The following is a 27,450-nucleotide window of genomic DNA, read 5'->3' on the forward strand; positions in this document are numbered from 1 at the left end:
TGCTTTAAAACTATGATTTATTGTATTTTTGTACTAAATAAAATACATTCATACACACAATGCCGGCGACTCTGTGGTCTGTGGCACAAAATGTCGACCTTTAGGATTTGGAGAAAAAAAACCTATTTGAGTCCAAACCGAACAAAATCCTCGATTGAGCATGGCAACGCCATCCTGAGAGAATAAGCCCTTCTAGTGAGGGAAGCGAAAGATGGATGATAGCGGGCGGAGAAATGCGTTTCCATGGTGACAAAACGACAAAGTCAGAGAAATGGTCAACAAAAAAAAGTTTTGTATCAAATGACATATTTAAGTGTATATAACACGGAGTACAAATGAGCTGCAAAATGACTAATTGAACTGAACCTGAGCGTGAAGGCTGGCTTGAGGTTTTGGTTTAAGAACAGTGCATCTTTAGTGGCCACATCACAGTTTAAACACCAAATGTATTGTAGAAGGTAGTGACGCCTTAATGTGTAGTCTTTGCTATACTCACTACATTTGTTTACATGAAAGGAATGCTTCGACTTGCAGTTAAATAAGATAAATAAGAAATTTGAGTCCACTTCAGTGAGAAAATGTAACTACACACAAATGTCTTCATGTCTGAAAAGATCAAATATTGAGAGCACTTTCACTAAATGTGGTTATTTCAATTCCAGGCTCACATTACTGCAGATTAAAGTTGTTTAAACAGAATACCTAAAGTGGAGATTGCGTTGAAACCTATCACAAAAGAAAACTGACAAAAGCAATAGAAAATATGAATAATAAATAAGCAAAATCCCTTAAATAAGGATAGAACCTTCCGATGGGTCTCAGTGGAAAGAGAACCCAGATGCCGGCAGCCCGCCGCACCACTGGCTGATGAACTTGAGGACATCCTGACACTCTGGACTGTGACTAGTCTGAAGGTGGACACAATGGTAAAAATGTTTGAAGGGACAAACAAACAAATGTTTTTGCTTGTGCCCCAACTTACCTTGGTGGCCATGAGGAATTTATTCCAGTCTTCTTTGTTGGCAGCTTTTCCTGGCGAGGAGAAATCAATCTTGTTCCTCAGAACGGGATAGCCTGGAGGAAGGAACACATTTTCAACTTTCTACACCTCAAACTACTTCATTACTTTAGAAGAACATATATTTAGGGCTGTCTTCAAATAGTCAAAAAATTTGACAATTTGATTCGTCGTAGTTTGATTCGACTACCAACCTTGCAGTAGAATCAGCTTATATTAAACCCCCCTTGCCCTCCTCCACGGGAGGGAAGCGAGCTCATACCGTTGGGGCCCCTGCAGCATGTGTTAAAATAATCAATTGATTGTATTCATCATCACGTTTTCTTTGAATATTAGTAAAATAATCCTGTGTGCAGAAGAGTGGTTTTTAGAAAGTAAGAGATAAATCTTGGTTTCGGTTGTCACTGCAGCCTTCCTCAGAGCATTCGCTGCTTCCTGGTGTGACGTCAAATCTCTAAAATCAGCTGGGTGTGTTTTAGCCTCCCAAATCTCTTGCTGTCAGACACGGAGCACACCATGCCATCACGCACCTTTGGCCGGCCGAATCCCACTGCTGAAATTGGACACGCCGCTTGAAAAAGGTAACAATCCTTCCACATGTTCACATACAGAAACTTTGTATCTTTCTTCCACGATTTAGTCAAGTTTCATATCCTCTTGGTGCTGCGTCATTGCCGAGGTCCTCACAAACTGTGCTTTAGCCTTTTTTTGTGGAAAAATGTGCAAATTAGAACTCTGTTATGTTCACTTTAACGTAAGACTGTATTCCTTTCACAAATACGTTTAATTAACTCTGAAATATTCGTTACGGACACGTAGTGACCAGTCAGTATACACTACCACATTTTATAGTATGTTTATTTTCCTAAAAAAAGAAAAAAAATGCTATGTATTTGACTTATTGTCCACGGTGGGCAAAATCCAACAATAAAATTGTACTATGAAAATCTTTAGTAGAAAGAAGACAGCCCTACATATATTTAAACAGACAGTGAGATAAATATATCGTGTTTCATATTCCCTCTATTTGCATCGATGCATCTCAGCATGACTGTGTATGTGTTTTACCGGTAAGAACACAAGCCAGTGAGCGTAGGCCACTGTTGGCGTCCACCAACGACGCTTCATAAGAGTTTCTCTCATCCCGTGGAAGAACCTGTTCTAACCGGCCGTACACGGCCACCGTCAGGACCCAGTTACGGATCTCCTCCCGCTGGGGTTCCTGCAACACACATTAGACCAGGTTAGGGTGAGTTTGTTTGTGTGTTTATGTATGTTTGGTGTGAGTTTGATTGTGATGTCACCCTTACAGCGACACAAGGTTTAGTCGGGAGCGGAACTTCAAAGGGAATGTCAGTGTCAGAGAAGTCAGTGTGATCCAGAGAGTCCAGGGTTCCCTCTGCGATGGCCTGACACAAAACCGAAGACAATATTATTGTTGTGTGTTGGTGCCATTTTCATGACTAGTCAAATCATTTCTAAATGCATAATATTGAAGCTAAAATAGTTGTTTTGATTAAGTGTCCTGCAAAGTGATTTGATAGCATATTTAACTATCTGGGGACATTCAATTTTAATTAGCTTCAAAATCAAACTTAAAAGTCCTTAAGTTTTAAAAAGGTGTAAAAAATGTTTGGATTCACTTTTTTCCCCCCTCAATTTGCAAATAAACCTATATAAATGTATAATGATATTATTACACAATTGCCCCTTTCATTTGATTATTATCATATTGTATGCCAATAAATTGATGGAAAAATTGCTTGTTTTAAGGTTTCTTGCTAATCTTTTGTGTAAACGAGGAGACTCACGTCACACACATCCAGGAAGTGGTTGAGGAAGATAAAGGCCATGTTCTCCCAGCCTGCTGCCTGTCAGGGGAAAAAGAGCAGCAGTACTTAACCATGGAAGAAACCTTTAAAGGGGGCCTGCACTTTTTGGGCATTTTCTCTATCATTCACAATCCCTATGTAGGACAAGAACATTTGTTTTTTGTTTTTTCCCCCAAATACCGCTACGAGGCGGCTACAATGCATTGATTGGAGTCTATTGCGCCCATAAAGCCCTCTAAAAAACGTACAAAAAAAGCCTCTATTTGCAAACTTGTGTGCCGTTGTCAGCCATTTTGTGCTTGCTTGTACTGAAGAGATTGACGAAGCCCGCTTGTACAACAGCAAGTTTTTAATTGTGATGAAAACAGACTTTTCTTGGAAAAAATACCAAAGCGGACTTATTAAAGAAGACTGACTACCTCTCGTTCAGCAGCACCTCTTCCACACACACCCCCAAACCTCTCCCTTTCCCCTTCTGTCTGCTCCTTTCTCTCCCCTCGTGAGCTGCTTCTTTGCCGATGTGTACTGTAAATGGATTTTACTTTTTTAAATGTTATTATTGTAGCAATATGGTTGTTAAAGATAAAGATTTTTGTGATTTCTGGTTGTTTGTGAGGGCACCAAAGGGACTTCTGTGTGTGTATGTGTGTTGGCAGAGCAGTACATACAGCATAGTTCAGATTGTTGTTTGTTTTTTTTAAGTTTGTTAATAAAGAGACAGTTCATTCATTACCTCCTTGTTATGTTTGTCTTTTATACGGTACTGCATATCACTTCCTATTGTGTTCTAAAGTGTACAAACCTTATCTAAAGTAGGGACTTTTGTCGAGGCTGGAACCAATGTTCCCTCTAATTTTTCATGTGCGTCAGCAAACGCAAAAACTCCCTGAGCATTCAGTGGAGCCCATGTGAGCAACATCAGACGTGCACACTGTGGCTACACCAGCAGCACACCTGCCCCAAACCTGACAATAACAAGTTCATTCTCCATCCATCCATCTATTTTCTACCGCTTGTCCCTTTCGGGGGTCGCTGGAGCCTATCTCAGCTGCATTCGGGCGGAAGGCGGTGTACACCCTGGACAAGTCCCCATCTCATCGCAGGGCCAACACAGATAGATAGACAACATTCTCTTATTATAATCAAATGACAGCAGTCATTTCCATTTCTAATACAAGTGTTTAGGCCCACTTACAATGACAATAACAAAAAATATTGTTTTTCATGAACTGTGTTGTCTGGGTGTAGGTCCTGCTTTGGAAATAATTTGTACCCCTTTCAGACATTGCATTTAGTTCCCATTAAAACATTCACATGTTGCACAATGAGATGTAAGCAGGGATCATGTGTACATTCCTGCAACTTCCTGTTTGTAAAAAATATATTTTTATTAGTATTTATTTAATATACTAACAGCATTTCATGATTAATATTTATAAATTAAGATTCCTAATAAATGACACTAGAATAAGCACACATTTGATTGGTAAATCATAGTGTAACGACCTGGAATGACACTATGTGTGGTGTTGGAGTTGTCCGACTTTTTGTACGGCTGTAAACGCATCACTGGCTAAGTGCCATATGTGCATGTGTGAAAGAGCGAGCGGCTGCTGTTGATATAACAAAGTTGCTTTTGGTCTGGTTTGTACTGCAGAAAATGACCAGTTTTGTTAGATATCATTTTTTTTACTAATGTTTTGGTGATGTGTTTATGGCCGACAATAAAGTTAAGTTAAAGTACCAATGATTGTCACACACAAACAAAGTGTGGTGAAATTTGTCCTCTGCATTTGACCCATCCCCTTGATCACCCCCTGGGAGGTGAGAAGAGCAGTGGGCAGCAGCGGTGCCGCGCCCGGGAATCATTTTGGTGATTTAACCCCCAATTCCAACCCCCCCAATAAAGAGTTTTGCTCAGTAAAGTGATGGATGGAATTAATGTCCTCAAAGCGTCTCGACAGACGTTACAATATTTGAACAATGATGACAAAAACTGTTTTCTCTGTCGTGTCCGTGTGTCGAAAATTGTTGGGGGGGGTTCATAAAGAAATACAATCAGTGCTTACGGACTGTATCCCTGCAGACTGTATTGATCTATATTGATATATAATGATATAATGTATATATTGCGTTTTTTATGTTGATTTAATACAGAAAAAAAAAATATATATATATATATTTTTTTTATTTTTTTATTTCTTGCGGCCCGGTGGTTGGGGACCACTGCCTTAGAGGGAACGTTGGCTGGAACCCATTATTCATACTTGCATTGTTTCTTATGGAGAAATTTGCTTCGCTATACAAATGTTTCTATTTTAAGAATACTGTTCATAAATTGAGGTTCCCTGTACCTCCATTGTTAGCTGGTTTTTGCTAACTTTTATTTACGAGTTAGAATGCATAAAAAATAAAAACATAGTATGTGTGTCTGTCTCACATAAGGATTGTAAATGATTGGCAAAATTCCAAAAGAAGTGCAGTCCCCGTTAAAAAAACAATGTCAAATGACTCTCAATGCACTAGGCCATGAAGTGCTCACCCTACATGCCAGGCCTGCCTCGTAGAAGGCTCTATCTGCAGGAACGAGGTCAGTGTGACGCAGTAGAGATACACACAGCTTGGCCGATATGCTCGTCTGCAAACAAACAAACACACACTTTGAACATTCTTGAACAACAAAGACATTACCATTACCAAAGTGTTTTTTGGTCACGTACAAGCTCTTCTATCCCCGTGGTGGCGGCTCTGGCGGCGTAGTAATGCGAGATGAGTAACATCTGTTCAAAGTCCTCATGGGCCGCAGAGTTCTCTCCCGCTGACTTGGACAAGTTCTCACACTGACGTCACACAGAAATACACATACACACACACATACACTTTTAACCAGTTTTGTCTTAATTGCAGTTTTAAGGTGATTACATTCAGACTGCGGTTCTACCAGCTGCAGCAGAACGTTGCGGAGGTCTGCCCACGTGCGATACGACTCTGGAGTCTCAGGGAGGTGAATCATGTCCAGGAACAGGCGCTTGTAGATGTTAAAGTTCTGCCGAGTATACATGTTCAACTGTTTTGTGACTTGCATATCTATAGTTGATTAAATGTGTGTGTGTGTGTGTGTGTGTGTGTGTGTGTGTGTGTGTGTGTGTGTGTGTGTGTGTACCTGTGGGTTAGGTGGCGCTCCGTGCTGCACGTACAGCTGCAACGCTTTAGGAGCGTCTCCCTCCTTGATGAGGTGTGTGGCGTACAAAGCCACATACTTGTGGAGGATCTTAAAGTTCTGAAATAAATGCATCTGTTCAGCAACATTTAAGCGCAACGTGTACGTTAGCAGTAGTCAGCTATTGGGGACTGAAACATTCATCAACCTGCTTGGACGCCGTCTCCAGACATTTGTCCCACTGGCCTCTCTCTGCATACATGTCCAGAGCCGCCATGACGTCCACGCCCACCAGCTGAACACAAAATATTTATGACAATTTTGTCAGAGACCGATTAAAAGCAGGAATGTACACATTTTATTTCATCTAAAAAATTATGTTTATGTCAATGTTATTATGTTTTGTAGTTAGTAAATGTAGTCGCATGGGACTCACCGAATCCACTTTGCCCTGATTTTTCAAGTGCTCCTTGTACTTCTGGTCCACGTAGCTCTCGTACCTGCAGGAGACAAGAGTGATGCAATGGAGAGAGGAGTGTGTTTCCATGCAAAGATAGAGCATGTGATGAACATAATAATATAGCGTAGATGATTGAAATATGTACAGTATGTGTGTTTAGCTCACCTAGGCTCCAGCTCTTTGGCCACCCTCTTGGCTTTGTTCCACTCCTCCCCCTCCATGAGGACGTCGATGGCATCTTTGATCAGGCCCACGTGTAAATACTGCTCGGCGGCCTTCAGTGTGATGCATGTAGAGGTTAAGAATAGTCCCATTGAACTAAATAAATCAACCTGTGTTCGCGTTGACCCACAGTGTTGTACTTTCTCAGCTGAGCGAGGCGAGGCCCCACCACCTGGACCACCTTGACCGCTCGCTCCTCACCCAGGAACTTGATTGACAACTCTGCAGCCTGGACACATATACATTCATGGAGGTACGTTCAGATTGCATGTTGCACTTTTCATTAACTGAGCCACTTGGCTGCAATAATGAATCAGTCTGATGCACAGAAGCAGAGGTCACATGTTGTCATCTATGACAGAGGGCAACCTCTGATGAGTCAGCGATTGTCCTGAAATCTAACATCCACATTTAGCTGCCTTATTGACTTGCTCCTGAGCAAGCACAAGCTCTGCCTGTGATGCAACATTTTCTGCCTTCTGTCAAACTGCCAAGTTATTGATCTTGACAACCCTGTGATCTTTGCTTTAGTCAAGTCAGTAAGGGTAGAATTGTTGATTGGCACTTTTGAGCCCACAGCAGAAAAAAGAGATCACGTGACCTTCATGTGACACGCTGACCTTTCCTACAGGAAACATCTTTTCCATGGTAGAGACATCAATCTAACTGTCTGGCAGCGTGCTCCACTGCAAGCAAATAAACACACGACCAACCTAAAAATGCTCACCTTGATCCAGCACTTCTCCATGAGTGCTACATTAGGGTCGTCCTTCACCTTTAGGTAACATTCCACCGCCCGGGAATATTCACCAGACTGCTCCCATTCCCGCGCCTGTTCCAGCAGACCTTGTACACCTCTGGAAGCACACATACACATACACACACGTACACACACACACGTACACAATACACAAAAAATCAGTAGCCAAATCAAGTTGACATTCTGATGTGAATGTTAAACCTCGATTAGAAACTTCCATCCATCCATCCATCTATCTTCTTCTGTTTATCATAGGTCAGGTCGCGGGGGCAGCAGCCTAAGCTGAGAAGCCCAGACTTCCTTCTCCCCAGCTTCTTTGTCCAGCTCCTCCAGGGGGGTCCTGAGGAGTTCCCAAGGAAGCTGGGAGACATAGTCTCCCCAACGTGTCTTGGGTCTTCCCCATGGCCTACCACCGGTCGGACGTGCTTTAAACACCTCCCCAGAGAGGCGTCCGGGGGGCATCCTGACAAGATGCTCAAACCACCTCATCCGGCTCCTCTCGATGTGGCGGAGAATCGGCTTTACTTTGAGCTACTCCCGAATGACCCTATCACTAAGTGGGAGCCCCACCACCGGACAATAGAAACTAATTTTGTCCGCTTGTACCCGTGATCTTGTCCTTTCGGTCATAACCCAAAGATCATGATCATAGGTGAGGATGCGAACGTAGCTCGACCAGTAAAGTGAGAGCGTTGCCTTCTAGCTCAGCTCCGTTTTCACCACAACGGATCGATACAGGGTCCGTATCACTGCAGACGCCGCACCAATCCGCCTGTCGGTCTCACCATCCACTCTTCCCTCACTCGTGAACAAGACTCAGAGGTACTTGAACTCCTCTACTTAGTACCCATGATTGTCACACACACACTATGTGTGGCGAAATTATTCTCTGCATTTGACCCATCACCCTTGATCACCCCCTGGGAGGTGATGGGAGCAGTGAGCAGCAGCAGTGGCCGCGCCCGGGAATCATTTTTGGTGATTTAACCCTCCAATTCCAACCCTTGATGCTGAGTGCCAAGCAGGGAGGTAACGGATCCCATTTTTATAGTCTTTGGTATGACTCGGCCGGGGTTTGAACTCACGTCCTACCGATCTCAGGGCGGACACTCTAACCACTACTTGGGGCAAGATCTCCTCCCCAACCCGGAAATGGAACTCCAACCTTTTCTGGGCGAGAACCATGGACTGGGACTTGGAGGTGCGGATTCTCATCCCAGTCACTTCACCCTCAGCTGCGAACCAATCCCGTGAGAGCTGAAGATCCTGGTCAGATGAAGCCAGGAGGACCACATAATCTGCAAAAAGCATGGACCTAATCCTGCAGCCACCAAACCGGATCCCCTCAAAGTCCTGACTGTGCCTAGAAATTTGGTCTATAAAAGGTGTGAACAGAACCAGTGACCCTCACTGGAAACGGGTCCAACTTACTGCTGGCAATTCAAACCAAGATGTGGCACCAGTCATACACGGAACAGACCGCCACAATCAGGATGTCTGATACCCATACTCTCTGAGCACTCCACCTCGGACTTACCGAGTGACACGGTCGAATGCCTTCCCCAAGTCTACAAAGCACACGTAGACTGGTTGGGCCAATTCCCATGCACCCTTGAGCATCTGCCAAGAGTAAAGAGCTGGGTCACAGTTCCAGGACGAAAACCACTCTCCTCCTGAATCTGAGGTTTGATTATCCGGCGGAGCCTCCTCTCCAGTAACCTGCCCCCTTGAGCATCTGCCTAGAGTAAAGAGCTGGGTCACAGTTCCAGGACGAAAACCACTCTCCTCCTGAATCCGAGGTTCGATTATCCGGCGAAGGTTCCTCTCCAGTACAGCTGAATAGACTTTACCGGAAAGGTAGGAGTTTGATGCCACGATAGTAGAAACACACCATCCGGTTCAGTTTTTTTAAAGAGAGAAACCACCACCCCGATCTGCCAATCCAGAGGCACCGCCCACAATGTCCACGCAATGTTGTCAACCAAGACAGCCCCACAGCATCCAGAGCCTTAAGGAACTCCGGGTGGGGCTCATCCCCACCCTGAGCCCTGCCACCGAAAAGCTTTTTAACTAACTCGGCAACCTCAAACCCAGAAATAGGAGAGCCCACCATTGATTCCTTAGGAACTGCTTCCTCATAGGAAGACGTGTAGGTGGGATTAAGGAGGTCTTCAAAGTATTCCCTCCACCAATCCACAGCATCCTGAATCGAGGTCAGCAACACACTGTCCCCAATATACACTGTGTTGACAGTGCACTGCTTCCCCCCCTGAGGTGGCGGATGGTGGTCCAGAATCAATTCAGAAGTCGTTTTACATTGTTTCCCCAAACTCCTCCCATGTCCAAGTTTTTGCCTCTGCGACCACCAAAGCTGCACGCCTCTTGGCCTGTCAGTACCTGTCAGCACCTGTTTGCTGCCTCCGGGGTTCCATGATCCAAAAGGACCCGAGAGGACTCCTTCTTCAGCTTGACGACATCCCTCACCACTGGTATCCACCAGTGGATTCTAGAATTACCGCAACGACAGGCACCAACCACCCTGCGGCCACAGATCCGATCGGCCGCCTCGACAATGGAGGTACGGTACATGGTCCCCTCAGACTCAATATTGAGTCCAGTGCTATCCCTCGTGACATGTTTAAAGATCTTCCGGAGGTGGGAATTGAAACTATGTCTGATGGGAGACTACGCTAGACGTTCCCAGCAAACCCTCACAATGCGTTTGGGCCTGCCAAGTCTGACCAGCATCCTCCCCCACCATCGGAGCCAACTCACCACCAGGTGGTGATCGATAAAAGGCTCCACCCCCTCTTCACCCGAGTGTCCAAAACATGAAACCGAAAATCCGATGACACAACCATAAAGTCGATCATCAAACTGTCCTGGTGCCAAGTGCACATATGGACACCCTTTTGTTTGAATATGGTGTTCGTTATGGACAATCTGTGGCAAGCAAAAAAGTCTAATAAAAAAACACCTCTTGGTTCAGACCCGGACGGCCGTTCCTCCCAATCACGACTTTCCAGGTTTCACTGCTGTTGCCAATGTGAGCATTGAAGCACTCTCCAGTACTCCCACAAGGAAATCGAAAAAGGTACACGGGAGCTGCCGTTTGGTGCGTAAGTGCAAACAACAGTCAGGACCCGTCCCCCGAACCGAAGGCGCAGGGAAACTACACTCTCGTCTACTGGGTTAAACTCCAACATACAGGCTCTGAGCCGGGGGGCAACAAGAATTGCCACCCAATGCCGCCGCCTCTCACTGCTTGCAATGCCACAATGGAAGAGAGTCCAGCCCCTATAAAGAGAACTGGTATCAGAGCTCTGGCTGTGCGTCGAAGTGAGTCCGACTAGATCCAGCCGGAACTTCTCCACTTCGCGCACCAGCTCACACTCCTTCCCTACCGGCAAAGTGACGTTCCACGTCCTAAGAGCTAGCTTCTGTAGCCGAGGATCGGATCGCCAAGGGCCCTGCCTTCGGCTGCCACCCAGCTCACATTGAATCTGACCTCTATGCCCCCTCTTTTGAGTGGTGAGCCCATTGGAGGATTAGAAACTTGAATGTAGAAAAAAAAAAGGGAATAATATTCTCTTTCAAGCATTTTATCCAATTTCAAACTTACAATTCAGAGACAATATTGTTTTCACTTGATTTCTTTTGACAAGGATGCGCATGCCGTATTCAAGCTGAACAAAAAAGTAGCAGCCAGAGTTGAATAATTCAGTGTGTTTTTGCTTAAAAGCAACATTTTCCTCCATCGTTTCCACAGGCAACATTTGATGCTCTCTCCCACGAGTCGTTAAGAGTAGAGACGAGCTGCAGCTTGGCCAGCTCACACATCACTCCTTGTTGGGGAGTTTTGCGCTGGACTGAGCTCTTCAAGCTCAGGCTTTGTGTGTACTGCTGGGCCTTCAAGTGACCCCAGAGACTTGAAAGGTTTAATCCACACCCAAGCTAACATCTTACAGCATCATTAGGTACTGAGGTGATTAGCAGCTGAATGCTAAAAGCAAAGCTAGTCCAAGTTCAAACGGAGTGTTGATGTTTGTTCTCACCGCATGCCCTTCTTGGTGGCCTCCTTCTCGTACTCCTCCTGAAGAAGGGAGAGCTTGTTGGGGAGGTACTCCTTGCAAATGCGAATGGCGTCGCTCCACATGTCAGCATCCTGAGAAACAAAGCAACATTACCACACAGCTTTAAAACACGCTTTTATGCAGATCCAGAAAAAGGCACTCATGAAGCTTGCATCAACCTCTTGAGAACCAATGTCCTCGGCAGTAGACATTTGTTTTAGGTCTATTTCTTTTGTCAGTTACGAATATCTGAATAAATGTCAAATGCAAAGGATCTCTAATAAGATTGTGTAGCTACTAGAGGTGGGAATCTTTGGGCACCTTAAGATTCGATTACGATTCAGAAGCTATGATTCTATTAAAAATCTATTATTGATGCATGTTTAATTTTTGTATATTGATGCAGTTTTACGATTATTTTTGTTTCACTAAATAAGCGTTTAACACTTGCAACTTAAAAAACACTTAATTTGGAATAAGAAACAGTTAAATCAATTCCCACATGTATTAAATGAATGAAAATGTGTGCAAAACTGGAACATAAAGGCCCTATAACAAAGAGCTGGTCAGATTTCTCAGTGAGGTGGCTCGCTGCAGTCAGCCAAATTTTAGAACTGTCTGCATTACTTTAACAATAAATAAATCGATTATTTACATTTACTAATTGATTCTATAATTGACCATGTCCAAATTGCGATGCATCTAAAAATCGTTGATTTCCCCCACCTCTTTCTAGTAGCTACTGTAGCAAAACAAGCAAATAACATTAAATGAAAGTTAACTGTTATTTATACAGCTCTACTACCTAAAGCTCCAGTCACCTTGTAGTATTTAACAGCCAGGTCGGATCTCTCTGCTCGGAGCAGGAGGGCTTCAGCCTTCTGGTAGTCTTTCTGTTCAAAGCAGAACTTGGCGTGGCCCACCAGAACCTCCGGGATGCTCTCTGGATCGTGGCTCTCGGCCACGCGCTGCGCAGCGGCCCAGTCTTTGTTGTGTGCATACCTGGAAGAAGGGTTACAACATAAAAATAGTCTCTCTTTTATAAAAGGCCAAAATGTGCCAATACTGAAGCAACTATCTTTTCATACAAAACTTCTTGTCCACAATTGTTGCATCACTCTGAAATTATTTACAATGGACGTAAATCTGTAGAGTGATGACATCAATAGATCAATCACATGTACTCACATATGCACGGCTTCTTTGGGCTTTCCTGCTTTAATGAACTCTAGCTCAGCCTCTGCAAACTTGCCCTGGAAGGCAAAAGAGGAATATTGAGATGGTTTATGGCAGGGGTGTCAAAACTTGTTTCCAGAAAACAAATGGAATTCCACTTTGATACTTTTTATAGGTGACAAAGCAAATAGTGTATTATCTAATAATACAGCCTATTAATATTGAATGAGTGGCATTCTTAGACTATTAGGGCCAATATAACAAACTAAGCTTTAGTAAAATGGCCAAGAGGCTGCTGGTTGGACACCCCTGACTTTTGGTGTATAGCAGATGGAGACGGTAGGTATCTACACATGTACCTCGTCTTCCAGATACATAGCATGTTTCAGGTGGATCTCCGGTATCTTCTCCTTGTTTGAAAGACGAGCCAGTTCGAAGGCAAAGTCGAATAAGCTGCAGAGCACAACACAGAAATAAGCTCACGTAATTTTTGGACCATGCAGCTCGTGCTCGCTCTGACGCCTTGCATCTTACAAGTTGTTTGACGCTGATTCGATGCCGTATTCCAGCAGACCAAATTTGGTGAGCAGCTTGACGGCTGCCTCTCCTCCCAGACTCCTGGCCCACACGTAAGCCACCTGCTTCTGAGCGTTTGCACCACCATGGCTTTTGGCGATCTGACACAAACACGCACGCGAACAGACGCACACACACATACAAACATCACATGGTTATAAGGTATTGTGACAGCAATGACTTATTAAGATTGTAGTGCAAAAAACGGTAATTGCCATCGCCCTGATATTGAGCTGACAGTTTATACCAATCTCTAGCAGGAGGTAAAATTAAATGTTCTGAAAAAAAAGAAGACTTATCTTTTGCATCTCACTGTTGCATATTCTGTTTGAGTTCAGAAACAAACAAGCGCCATGGTCTCTTTCTGGCACAACCAGACAAATTCATCAGACCAATTAGAGCATCGAAATTTGATGACGTCATCCAACATCAGCGCCCATGTTCTGTCGCTTTGTGTCTGTTTTGCCGTTATTTTAACTAAATTAAAGCATCATTAATGAGTAACTTTGATAAAGTCAGTGAGCGTGTGGTGCCCTCGTCTACTGGGTGCAAAAAGAGAAGCTGTCCTGATAAATCTGAGCGGTCCGTGAGCAACAAAGATTGACACAGTGTGATCAGAAAATTCCTGTCTATTGTCTGTGTACATAATGTACACTACTTTCGAGAATGACAAACGGAATAGTGCGTTTACTCCTTTGTTGTTTTCTTGTGATGCAGCTGTCAATGTAATGATGTCATGATGCAGCGGTCAATTAAAAACCTCAAAGCCTTATATCAGGGATCACCCAAAAAAAACATTTGTTTGGAAGAAATTAATTCATTACAGTGATGGGAAATAAGCATTCATCTAAAATAAAAGGTCTGTTTTCACTCATTTTTAGGGCAAGGCTGGCACCATATAGGATTACGGTACCCGTAGTCTGTTTTTGCAAAAATAATTGTTTGGAGTTACCTATTTTTACTGAAGAATTTGTACAAAAATATAAACATTTTATTTTTGCAATAAATGTTGTATTTTTCATTTTGGTTGTTGGAAATGATTCAATTGTAACCCACATCAGCAGAATGGCTGTTTCAATAAAAGTTCCACAAAAAACATCGATTTGAACCAGTGATTCTCAAACTGTCTAGTGGTACACGGGCTCTATCTAGTGATATGCCAAAAAAATCACTTAATTAAATATAATTATTTTATTTTATTCATTATTTAAGTGCAGTTTTATTTTCCTATATTCACACAGTTTTACTGTTCAAACTGTGTGTAATGTTACAGTGGCCAGAAATATTTAATATACTTGTTAAACAAAATCTCTGCCTTGTTTTTAATGAATACTTAGACGTACTACGCAACTATTTTAATGTTTGTCATTTTGGTGGTACTTGGAGAGCCAAGTGTATTTATTCTGAGGTGGTACTTGGTGAAAAAACTTTTTGAGAACCATTGATTTAAACAAAACAAGAAAAAATGATTTATCTGTTTTTGCGACTCAACTTTACATATGGACAATCGTATTGGGGCACATTCTACCTGCATGAAGTAAAAAGTGCAGAAAATATCCAATTACTGATTCATTGATAATGAGACGATTTGATCCAAACATAAAGGAATGTACCCTATATGCGTCCTCCCACATGTCATGAAGTCGGTACATGTTGACAGCAGCCTTCCAGTCTTTAGCTTCCATCAGATAATGTTCCGCCTCTGAGAACTTGGACTCTCCCTCCAGCTCCTGCAGTCACCACAGAACATCAGTTGTATACAACCTGTAGCCAGTATGGACACGGCAGAATCCGGAGCTCACCTTGGCCAGGTGGAGGTGGGTCTCAGTCAGTAGGTCGGGGTGATGTTTGGCTACCAGGCGCACCACATCATCAAACATCTGCTTCTTCTTGTACATGGTGATGGCCAGATCCGTCTGGCTCACTGTAGAGAACAACCTGGTTGGCCATGCAGACGTGGACGTGTCAGTCATTGGATAAATGATGTTCCTCTAACGATAAGAAAGGCAGAAGCTACATTTACCTCTCAGCCTCTTTTAGTTTGCCATCTCGCTCCATCTCCTGAGCCCGGCGCACGTAAAGGTCATTGACCTCCTCCTTGCTCATGCACTTCAGGGCCAGCTGTGTCACAAAAGAAGTACCATCAATAGACCTGCAGCGTGTTTAATACATCATTATATATTGATAAATCCTTCAACCTACTGACTTTGTGAGCCTCCTCCCAGCATCCTGCAGCGGTGTACATGTCAATGGCATCTTTAATATGGCCTGCCCTCACAAACAGTTGCTCTGCCACCTACAGAACATATTGAAAACACATTCAGCAACTATTGACATTTAAAATGTCCATGTTACATCTGCTGTGGTAGTATGAATAAGCATGGGCTGATCAAAGTTTTGATGGAAAGATGGGAGCATTAGGGAAGCGAGGAGACAAAACTACTGAATGCGGCACATTTTGCCAATTAAAAAGTGTCACGTCATTGCTTCTTCTGTGAAGTGGCAGGTATGGATGGCTATGTGCGCAGCTTGTCTTTGTTAATATAGTTTGCAGACAATTACACTTTCCTCCAAAATGCACAGGTTGGGGAGCAGCAAGCTTGTTATCTTAATTACTTTGCCAGAACGTTCCCGTGGCGCAAAGAGACGCAAATAGATGACTATTTTCAGTCTGGCACCGCCTGCAGAGGCGGTTTTGCTCAGCTAAGCTCATGAAAATCACCCTGCATTGCTTTATTCCTCACTTTGTATTGTCTAATCTTCTTCTCACCGTCAGCACTAATTCCCACCGCTGTGACAAACTTACAAACACATGTCGCTAATAAATACAAAGTGGCACCTAAGGGCTGTCAACATGACATTTGTCTAGTCAAGTACTACCACATCTGCAACTTTAGCTACTCAGCAATATTAGTGCTCAGTAAAACATGTTCAAAGCAGGCTACCGAAGAATTGTGAATAGATGATATGTTTCCGGTGTCAATTAAATTATGTGAACTGTGCTCACCTCCAACTCCTGCAAGGAGGCGTAGTGCTGTGCTATCTTCAAGCAGTACACTGCGGCGGACGGATCCTCATTTAGCTCCAGGATGTGGACCGCTTTTTTCCACTGGCGAGCTGCGATGGCCGCCTCCACGGCCTTTCTGGTGCAGCTGCAGTGTATCCAAAAGGAGACGTGACATGTAACATGTGGACATTGTTCAGTTTTGATTGACAGTCAAAAGGTATTCATTTAACGATACAGAAGATACCCACCTATTCACGGTATCACATTAGCTTTGTTTGCTTATTTGTTAGTGTAAAACTGAACCTAAAATCTGTTTAATAAGTCGAAGATACATATTGGGGTTAAAAGTATGATTAAGGTATGCCTTTATTATTTTTTTTTTTTAAAGGTCCGCAGGGGGTGGGGGGGTTCTTGGAAGGTAACCCAACAAACAACAGGCATCTACTGTGTGTTTATTATTCTTGTAGTGTTTCTAAAATGTTGTCCCTCTGATGGAGCTACACAAGAACATTTTCTAACACTGCAAACTGCAAGCATTAAAGTAAATGTGACTCATTCTTCCTGCTTTCCATCTGCCCAAGAATGTTTCTCTTCACTCGTCCTTCCCCCCTGCCTACCCTGCTTCGATGAAGTGGGTGATGGCTGCGTCCATCTGTTTCTGTTGGATCAGGTAGTCCCCCCAGGCCTCCTCCAGTTTCACCACCTCGGCAGGGAAGGCGTGGCGAGCCAGCTCCACGGCTACAGAATGGACCGTGCCAGATAATAAGTTGTTCATTTTGCTAACACACAATCAATGTGTTTGTGATGGTGATGACCTACCTTTACTGAAAGCATCTCCTTTGCGAAAGCACTCCAAAGCTCTCTGGTGGTTGCGTGTCTTCTCGTACAGGTCGCCAGCCTGTACAACAATGCACATTCACCCTGTTGTTGGTTCCGGGTCACAACTAGTCACACGAACCATTGATGACAACCTGTTTTATTTATAAGTTGTTGTGCCGCGGACATCGCTACCTGCTCATAGTACTCAGCCTTGACGAGGTTGACGGTGATGCGGCTGACAGTGTCGCTGTTATTGACAATGTTCGACTTGCTCATGGCCAGGCGGGCGGCTTTTGCGGGAAGCCCCGCCTTCAGGTACAAGTTAATGGCGCTCTGGAAGTCTCCCTCGTTCTCCTTGACTTCGCCGGCCTTCTCGTGCTGACCTGTGTCTGTTAACCACTGGTAATAGTTTCCACGCAGGGTCTCCAGCTCAGGGTGGCCCTAAGTTCAGTCAACAGAAAGCAACAGATTGGGGCGGTGTGGCTCGGTTGGTAAGGTGGCCGTGCCAGCAACTAGTCACTGCCGTTGTGTCCTTTAGCAAGACACTTTACCCACCTGCTGTCAGTGCCACCAAAACTGGTTTAATTTTAGCTTAAAATATGTCACTACGTAAAGCGCTTTGAGTCTCTAGAGAAAAAAAGCACTATATAAATATAATTCACTTCACATTTAGTCAGTCAGCGTGTTGCAAAACTGGATAAAGGATCACAGACTGAGGTCTTGGTACCTTTGCTTCAGCTACTGCAATACATTTGTCCCACATGTGGAGCTCCTGGTACATCTCTATGGCCTCATCGATCGCGTTCTGCAAAGACAAAGGAGACCCCCCCAACACACACACACACACACACACACACACACACACACACACACATTTATAGGAATCATGTTATTCTAATTGCACTACTCTCAACATATCTGACAGACCTGCTCCATGTAATGCATTTCAGCCAGTTCAATGTTCTTATCCAGCATGGCCATGCGCACCTGGACTTGATAGAACGCCATGCCATTACCGCCCTGGTTGAGGCACATTAAAGCCTTATTAACTTTTTATAGACGTCATCTCATTACACATCCTTAGACATAAATCCCACCATTTCCTGGGAAACCTTCTCAGCTATCTGGTTGGTTTGGTGGAGGTAGCGAAGAGTGGAGACATCACCCAAAGCTGCAAAACACCTGCAGCACAACTCAAGAAAGTCAATGGCTGGGATCTTTTGTAATTGTATTTTAAAAATGTATCATATCTAAATCTCATGGACACTGTTTAAATTTTTTTTTACAAAAAACTGTCAGTTTTGATACAAACATCTCCTAATGAAAATGTGATGCATAATTCGGCATGACCAGTTTTGGTCATTTCACCTTAAAAAAGAAGTTAGTTACAATTTAAATTACTTATCCCAAAAAGCAGCCTCAGCCTTCCCGGTAAGGTCTATTCAGGTGTACTGGAGAGGAGGCTACGCCGGATAGTCGAACCTCGGATTCAGGAGGAACAGTGTGGTTTTCGTCCTGGTCGCGGAACTGTGGACCAGCTCTATACTCTCGGCAGGGTCCTTGAGGGTGCATGGGAGTTTGCCCAACCAGTCTACATGTGCTTTGTGGACTTGCGGAGAAGGCATTCGACCGTGTACCCCGGGAAGTCCTGTGGGGAGTGCTCAAAGAGTATGGGGTAACGGACTGTCTTATTGTGGCGGTTCGCTCCCTGTATAATCAGTGTCAGAGCTTGGTCCGCATTGCCGGCAGTAAGTCGGACCCGTTTCCAGTGAGGGTTGGACTCCGCCAGGGGCTGCCCTTTGTCACCGATTCTGTTCATAACCTTTATGGACAGAATTTCTAGGCGCAGTCAGGGCGTTGAGGGTATCTGGTTTGGTGGCTGTAGGATTAGGTCTCTGCTTTTTGCAGATGATGTGGTCCTGATGGCTTCATCTGGCCAAGATCTTCAGCTCTCACTGGATCGGTTCGCAGCCGAGTGTGAAGAGACTGGGATGGGAATCAGCACCTCCAAGTCCGAGTCCATGGTTCTCGCCCGGAAAAGGGTGGAGTGCCATCTCCGGGTTGGGGAGGAGATCTTGCCCCAAGTGCAGGAGTTCAAGTACCTCGGAGTCTTGTTCACGAGTGAGGGAAGAGTGGATCGTGAGATCGACAGGCGGATCGGTGCGGCGTCTTCAGTAATGCGGACGCTGTATCGATCCGTTGTGGTGAAGAAGGAGCTGAGCCGGAAGGCAAAGCTCTCGATTTACCGGTCGATCTACGTTCCCATCCTCACCTATGGTCATGACCGAAAGGACAAGATCACGGGTACAAGCGGCCGAAATGAGTTTCCTCCGCCGGGTGGCGGGGCTCTCCCTTAGAGATAGGGTGAGAAGCTCTGTCATCCGGGGGGAGCTCAAAGTAAAGCCGCTGCTCCTCCACATCGAGAGGAGCCAGATGAGGTGGTTCGGGCATCTGGTCAGGATGCCACCCGAACGCCTCCCTAGGGAGGTGTTTCGGGCACGTCCGACCGGGAGGAGACCACGGGGAAGACCCAGGACACGTTGGGAAGACTATGTCTCCCGGCTGGCCTGGGAACGCCTCGGGATCCCCCGGGAGGAGCTGGACAAAGTGGCTGGGGAGAGGGAAGTCTGGGCTTCCCTGCTTAGGCTGCTGCCCCCGCGACCCGACCTCGGATAAGCGGAAGAAAATGGATGGATGGATGGATAGATATCCCAAAAAGTAATTGAGTAAGTAACTCAGTTACTTCATTGTAAGAGTAATTAGTTACTCAGCAAAGCAACTGACCTTATTTTTCTTTTTGCCATTTGTATACGTTATTACGTTTGATAACATCTTTAATGTCAAAGATGTTTACGTTAACTGATTTAAGAACACAACACTATATACGGTATTTCAGAACCTTTGGCATTTATCTGAACTCAATAGATTGCAGTCTGCCATATGATATGCATAGAAGTAAAAATGTATTTAAAAAAAAAAATAACATTAAATATTGAAAGTACAAAACCCAATACGGTAACAAAAATTTAAATTTAGGTCAAAAGACACAAAAGACTATTTGGCCTTTATATAGTACAATTCTCTGCACCTCTATACCAAAATACAGCCTGTAAAAACTTTACATAAAACCTTTTACCAAGTTTTGGGCAAAGAAATGGCATTCAAGTGAAACGTTTGAAAACGTTCCTGGATGACATTCGGACAATAAAATTGCATTTGTGTATAAATATTGGGGTTTTTTCTTATGCTAATTTTAATAATTAAAATGAGTAATTCTCTGATTCATCATGATTAATCCAAATTCCAAAATGTGAGGAATCCTATTCCAAAAATTGGCTGCATTTCGGCTTGGGTTTTGGGTTAGCAACAGCAACAAGTGCCTATTGGCATGTGTTGATGTGAGGTGCGATTTGAGTTGCTTGAGGCAGACGTGGATAAACCCTTTTTTCCTGGACATAGCGTGCATGTTACATAAACATTCTTGGCTTTAATTTCAATGAGCAAAAAGTAGTGCCGGTACTTGCAGTTTGAGAACGCTACCTTTGAATTTCTCTGGCTACGGCTCGTCGCTATTATCACGCGTTTGTTGCTTGTTAGATAGAACGTGCAGTGAGAGAGCGTGAGCAGGGCATGATCCGCCCACCCAGCCAACATCTTCAGTGCATTTACCACGGCGTCATCATCTCCTCCGTCCCCTCTCTGCAGGCAGCTTATGTGTGGCCGAAACCAGACACCTTGCGCTTCATTCAATCAAACTGTAGTAACGAGCCACTCCACATTCTCAGTAACAGCAACGGCGTTGCAACGATGGCAACAGTAATTAATTAGATTACTTGTTACTGAACAAAAAACTTTAGTATAACGCCGTTATTACCACTGAGCATGACATCTTGTTTTTCAGCACAGAGAAATAACACTGCAGAGAATACAGAGACAAGCAATAATGTGCTTTGGTAGATGTGTGCCTGTGTGTAAACGATGCAAACCTTTCTGCTATGTGAACCTGGCGGGCCTCAAGGGCCAGATTGCGGAGCGTCTTCCACATGGCTTCAGTCTCTGGTGACATCTCCAGAGTCTCAAGGAAGGCTGTGACACTGAAGACAACACACACACACACGCTGCAATGTGATGATTCTTGAAGACTCTTAATGGCAACACTGTTTACAAAAACACATTATAATATGAACATGGCGGAGTAGGCGTACGCTCCGTAGTCGCCATCATTGACCGCTGTGCCAAACTCGATGAGGCTTTCATCCAGCGTATATGTCACCGTATTGACACCTTCGGTCACAATGACGTCCGTCTTCCCTTCGGCTCTTTCCAAATCTTTGATGTCCCCCTGCAAAAGAGAGAGAACGCCAGGAGGACCTGGTTATTATTTTTATTATAATTGGTTTATTCAGGAATTGTGAAGGCCATGACTTAACAGTGCTATCTCGTCACCTTGATGGGGAACATGGTGATGCTCTCTGGGCTGTCGATACTGTACCATATGCAGAGGTTCCCCCGGTTCTGTGCCACCACCACATCACTGCCGGGCACCCACTGGACGTAGGAGCTGAAACTGAGCAGCGTGGTTTTTACACCGCTCTCTATGTCGTACAGGTGCAGCTGGAAAACAAACAACTGCATTATCATCACTATCATCTCTCGCTCTTTTCTTTGCTTATTCCAGAGTGACGGTCTATGCATTTTCTCCAACTTTCTGCTGAGGTTTCACTCTCACCCGCAGCTTCTTGTCCCGGAAGAGCAGTTTACAGCCGGTCTCATTGAGCTCCAGCCAGTCCACCTTGGAGTCGTGGCTGATGGTTCCCAGGGTGGACCCTGCCACCAGGTCCACTGTGGGAGGTGACATAAGAAAATGGCAGTTCTTAAGCTCTAAGAGGTCACTCCTGGCGTTGTATGAGGAGTTTTAATTAAACAAGCAGCCACACTAAGCAGTTTTTCTGCTTTAATGGGATTATTGTGATATCAGTTATGTGATGCATGGGGCCTATAGTATCTTTTTAATTCAATACTGTCAGCCTCCAAAGAAAAATAATACATAACTGCTGTGCTGATACAAAGTATAGCTCACTGGTTATACACACACACACACACACACACACAACACACACACACACACAACACACACACACACACAACACACACACACACACACACACACACACACACACACACACGCATTTACCAACAGCGATGGTCTTTAGATCGACCAGGTATGCCAGCTTTTTGTTGACGTCAACTCCTTTTTGCTTCCTCTCATTGACACGCACGCTAGACACACAAAAAACAGACATCATTAAAACACAGCACTATATCCCCATCTAGTGTACACACCAAAACACATCCCTCTACCCCATCTATTATACACACTAAAAGAGAGCACTATACTCCCATCTAATGTACACACTAAAACACAGCACTATACCCCCCTTTTAGTATACACACCAATACAGAGCATTGTACCCCCATCTATTATATACACACTAATACAGAGCACTGTACCCCAATCTATTGTATACACTAAAACACAGCACTATACCCCCATTTAGTGTACGCACTAAAACGCAGCATACCCCCAAAACACAGCACTAAACCCACTTATCGAGTGTACGCACTAAAAAACTTCCCTATACCTCCCAGCAAGAATACAGACTAAAACACAAAACTAAACCCCCACCCCCATCTAGGGTACGCACTAAAAACATCCCTATACCTCCCAGCTTTTATACACACTAAATCACAGCACTATGCTCCCATCTAGTATACACACTAAAACACAGCATGTACCCCATCTATTGTACACACTAAAACACAGCACTATACACACTAAACAGAGCATTATACACGCATTTGTGTAAATACAAGAGGAAACACAAATGTGTGCTTTTGTTGTACACTGATTTCATTAGGTACTGTACCTGATGAGGTGAGGGTTCATGAATTCTGTTCTGACTGATCCCAGGACCTGGTTGTCGCTGTACTCCACCAGGCTCAACTCCCCGGCATTAAAAATCATGCACACCTATGACAAGACAATAAAATATAAACTTCTGTTTACTGTATATATAATTTATTTGCTGCGGCCATTTAGTTCAGTTTAACTAGAAAAGACAGTACTTACTGACTCATTTTCAAAAAAAAACTTCTCGTTTCCCCCACCACCAGGCCACGGCACCTGAAAAAGAATCCTGTTACGAGTCAACTCTCTGCACATTAATCAAGGAAAACTGGACAGTGATACCTGTTCTCACGGTCTAACATTATTTTTTCTTTATTGTACTTCAGTTTCTGTTCCAATAGGTCCCACAAAAGCTGAATCGTATGAAAACTGAAGCAATTTTTCCCATAAAAAATAATGTAAATCCAATTCATCTGTCCAAGACACCCAAAAATATAAACACTAAGCCGTTTTTTATAAACAATAATTATAGTTTTACGTGCAGAAAAACAATGCAAATACACATAAATGGCAGATGAAATCGATAAATAAATATTTAACATTAATTTATCTTTATTGACCCGCTTGAAAAAGAGGTTCTTAAATCTCACTATACGGTAATTGTTTTCTTCAAATATTGTTGGTAAAGACGACAAGGGTTTTCCCGACATGTAATTAATTGTGGCGACCCACCACAGCAAAATAAAAGCTGCCATAAAATAAAACGGTAGTGTTTTACTTGAAAACCATTGTTAATTTTCTCAGCAGTTTTTAATTGAGTTTTAGTCATAGTCTTTTGACAAAAATGTATTTTAGTTTTAGTCAAATATTAGTCATCTAAATTGATTTGGTTTTAGTTTAGTTTTAGTCAACGATTACATCATCTTTTAGTCAGCTAAAATTACAGTAGATTTACTCATCACCTTTAGTCAGCTAAAATTACAGTAGATTTACTCATCAAAAATATTAAGTATAAAAGATGAGGCCTCTTTAAAATGTATTTATAAGCACTTTTATTTAGAGTACCTGCAAAACATTTGTTTAACACAAAGGTTGCATGATATTATGTTCAGGAATGATGCAATTAGTATTTTTTTGCTACACAGGTTAATGCCAATAAGTATCTTTCAGGCAGACAGAGAAGAGGTGAGAACCTCACAAACGTCAACGTTGTAATATACTACAAGTTCAATATAGTGTGCTGGCACACAGAACATTCTTTGGCCACATGGTGAATTATTTTGGGGTTGTGCTCAATAAAAAAGCACAGAGATTGAGTCACTAACGCGTGGGATTGTTTGTTTGGGCACTCAATTTTGTGAAATGATACGCCGGCAAACAGACTAGTTTGTCACACAAAATGTCTGATCGTGTAATAAACAACATTTTGGCAGTCATTTTCTACATAAAAAAAAAATTGTACGAAATGCATAGCCCACATAAATCTAGCTACAGCTGTAAACATAAACATCTTTAGCCAATTACGCCCTACCGTGGACAAAGTAAGCACCAACCTCACTGAGTTTGTTGGCCAGCATGTCTCCAAGCAGCAGCGTGTCGGAAGTGTGAGCCACCAAGTAACGGTCCTTGCCCAGGATTTTCACCTCTTCTATCTCATAGCCATAGTAAGACTTAAGGACCACCCGTGCTTCTGTCGAGAGGTTCCTCACTATGACCTACAAAAGGACCAGGGAGGACATGTTGAGTCTCTAAATTTGTAGTTTTGGTTAAAAAAAATACATCAGTTAAGCGAACAGCAAAAAGATGATTGACAGTTTGTGTGTACCTGGCTAAGTCCCACATAGGTTACTTCAAACTTATTCTTATAGATGGTCCTTCGCAGACAGCAGTCAAATAGCTCCACACCTCCACATAGCGTCCCCTGTTACAACACCAGCAAATAAACAGCATCTATTGTATTCAGACATCTTTGCAGCTCACTGGGAATCACAAGTGGGAATATTTACAGCACAAAGACGAGACCCGTCCTTCTTCCAGGCCAAGCTGGTGATGGTATAGAGGTTGGTGATCTCTTTAGGCCTGGCTTCATCCCACACACCCCTCCTGGGAGCCCAGTTAAACACCCGCAACCTGGACGGGAAAGACAAGCGGTACATAAAACGTCTCGACGGAGGACGGTGTCGCTCACTCACCTGTCGTAGCTCCCCAGCACCACCGACTGGCCGCTGGGGCTGCTAGCGGCCACCGTGAAGTCCCTCTCGGTGCGGTCGCGGCTGTAGTCGAATGTCTGCAGGATGTGACCTTCTCGGCTATAGGCCACAACCCTCTTGTCGCAGCCTCCGACCACGATGCTGTTTGCACCCCAGGCAAGGGCGTACGGGGGGCACACGTGCGTCAAAAGCTTCCCCTGCAGTAGTGAGAAACCACCTTTGTTACAAACTCAGTTGCCACTTTGTTAGGTGCACTATTAAATGCCATCCATTACAAATAATTCTGTCCTTCACAAGGTCAAAAATGCTTACTTTTGATTGACACTAATTTAATAATTAATGACAGTCAGTCAATGCAATAAATCTGTTTGTTCTATTTTCACACGTGTATGTGAAGTCCCTGTTTATGTGCAGTACTGTGCCTCTAACCCGATCGGTGGCCAAATGCTGTGTGTATCCCCTATGCTAAGGGACAATTGCGTCTTTCGTTGCTACCTGAGACTCTCCCGAACCTTCATCATCAAAGAAGTAACGAACAACGTTCCCATTAGCATGTCCGCACAGGATGCCTTTCCCAGATACACTGAAAAGTAAGGACATAAGCTTAAAATAGATACTCGCACAAAAAGGCTTTTTGTGTTAAGCTTTTAGAAAATAAGATTTACTTGGATGCGAGCGAGACAACACAGGACTCTGTGACGTAGATGGTTGATGACTTGTTGGTCACAACGTTGGCAAGGCGAACCTGTGATGAATTATAATTAAATCTTGATGACGGTGAAGAACAAATCAAACTGCAGCTACACGGTGTACAAAAAGCATATATATTTATATTCATATATTCATTCCCTTCATAGAAAATACTCAGCTGATAAGTGTTAATGTCACTCTTTTACCTTTCCATCCACTAAACCATAAACAATGGAGTGCTCTGCAGGCCACATCAAACACGTCACCGCACTCTGAAAGACAAATTATCACACATGTCAAAAGCAACTTCCCAATAATGAACACAAACATGTATGTTTACTTACAGTTTGAATAAATTTGCTGCAAATTGTTTTCTTGTCCCCCCTGGAAAGAAAAAAAAATGTTACAGCAACACATACAAAGTGAGAGATTTATGTGATTTTTTGCCACCATTCTTCTCCAATCCTGTAGACATAAATGATATTGTCAGACTGTCCGATGGCGATTCTGGTAGAGTCTGGTGAAAACGCCATGTCATTGACCACGTAGCTCTGCTTTCCATACTGACAATAGACCAAAAGACACAACAGGCATCATGTAATTGTGTGTTTTAAGTTGGCAGTAAATTATGCATTATTTGATGATAATCAAGGGAACGTTCTAGCTAAAATGAGAACTATATGCCAAAGGGCGCAAATGAATCAAGTGTCCCACCTTAGAGTCAATGGGCTTAGTGGAGAACTTGTCCCTCCTCTCCCCCTGCTCGTCATACAGCAGCACCACTCTGTCCACAGTGCAAATTGCTAATTTGCCGTTATTTGGGGCCCAGGCCATGCAAGTCACTTTGGCCGAACCTTCCTAGGTGACAAAAAACATTCAATGTCAATGCTCGGCATCATTTAACAGTTGCAAATGGTGGAGCTGGTGTATAGGTAATGCAGCACCAGTTGACACACGTCGAAGTAATACCACACCACACATCCATTATAACACCTTTAATATACCACAAATGCACTACATATATGTTTAAATACACCAACAAGCAAACCACATTATATTCTAGCCGCATTAAGTGTGACTTTTTAAACATCGCTTTTTAGCGTCAGCGAAATGAGCTCAAGCTAACCAGTAGTCTTACCTGCGGGGTTAGGAGTGTTTTTAGGTGCTTCAGTTGCATGGTGGCACCTCTGGCGCAGCCTCGGTGGAGTTTAATAATGTTAAATTAGTTGTTTTTGGTGACAAGCATCTTGAGAAAAACAACAAGTTGCGAGCCTAAAGCCGAGGCGTCACCCGCTGCCATGGAGGCTGAGTTTGGCTTTTGCGTCCTCGGAAGTTCAGACTTTTTGCTATGGGAACAGTCGCCATCTTTATGACGTCACGACGAACATTACGAAACGTTATCGTAATTCAGACGCCACTGTTTAATTCTGATAGGGGAACTAAATCCCTACTGTCGAAACATGAATAATGTATATATATATATATTCGAATATGTTCAAAACATGCTCAGAAGACATTTGAGCGAATACATTAGGAATC

General features: G+C 43.6%; 1 protein-coding gene across 1 annotated transcript; it reads right to left on the minus strand.

Moving 5' to 3' along the window:
• On the minus strand, window positions 1-27,254 carry ift172 (intraflagellar transport 172). The gene is made up of 48 exons (XM_061929831.2): window positions 27,050-27,254; window positions 26,626-26,769; window positions 26,362-26,474; window positions 26,256-26,295; window positions 26,118-26,183; window positions 25,887-25,966; window positions 25,717-25,804; window positions 25,204-25,418; window positions 25,018-25,141; window positions 24,837-24,932; window positions 24,565-24,726; window positions 23,234-23,287; window positions 23,031-23,134; window positions 22,298-22,383; window positions 21,833-21,945; window positions 21,550-21,717; window positions 21,309-21,445; window positions 21,090-21,197; window positions 18,201-18,285; window positions 18,031-18,123; window positions 17,831-17,908; window positions 17,296-17,544; window positions 17,104-17,182; window positions 16,902-17,022; window positions 16,285-16,429; window positions 15,484-15,573; window positions 15,301-15,398; window positions 15,080-15,215; window positions 14,891-15,007; window positions 13,236-13,378; window positions 13,061-13,154; window positions 12,714-12,778; window positions 12,347-12,527; window positions 11,508-11,617; window positions 7,420-7,549; window positions 6,823-6,921; window positions 6,636-6,745; window positions 6,447-6,510; window positions 6,219-6,305; window positions 6,014-6,130; window positions 5,792-5,896; window positions 5,571-5,690; window positions 5,393-5,488; window positions 2,830-2,889; window positions 2,329-2,427; window positions 2,087-2,240; window positions 983-1,074; window positions 1-908 (listed from the first exon to the last, which is right to left on the minus strand). The coding sequence occupies exons 1-48, from the start codon at window positions 27,086-27,088 to the stop codon at window positions 819-821; spliced, it is 5,244 nt and encodes a 1,747-aa protein (XP_061785815.1). The 5' UTR covers window positions 27,089-27,254; the 3' UTR covers window positions 1-818.
• Window positions 27,255-27,450: the final 196 nt, after the last annotated feature.

The sequence above is a fragment of the Nerophis lumbriciformis genome, linkage group LG34, assembly GCF_033978685.3.
Source record: "Nerophis lumbriciformis linkage group LG34, RoL_Nlum_v2.1, whole genome shotgun sequence".
Classification (NCBI taxonomy): Eukaryota; Metazoa; Chordata; class Actinopteri; order Syngnathiformes; family Syngnathidae; genus Nerophis; species Nerophis lumbriciformis.

Excerpts from the sequence above, each read along its gene's own strand:
- ift172 (XM_061929831.2), bottom strand. The coding sequence starts at position 27,088 with ATGCAACTGAAGCACCTAAAAACACTCCTAACCCCGCAG. Across the intron at positions 11,618-12,346 it reads TGGCTGTTAAATACTACAAG|GATGCTGACATGTGGAGCGA; the intron begins GTGACTGGAGCT and ends TTTGTTTCTCAG. Across the intron at positions 2,890-5,392 it reads AGGCAGGCCTGGCATGTAGG|GCAGCAGGCTGGGAGAACAT; the intron begins GTGAGCACTTCA and ends TTCCCCTGACAG.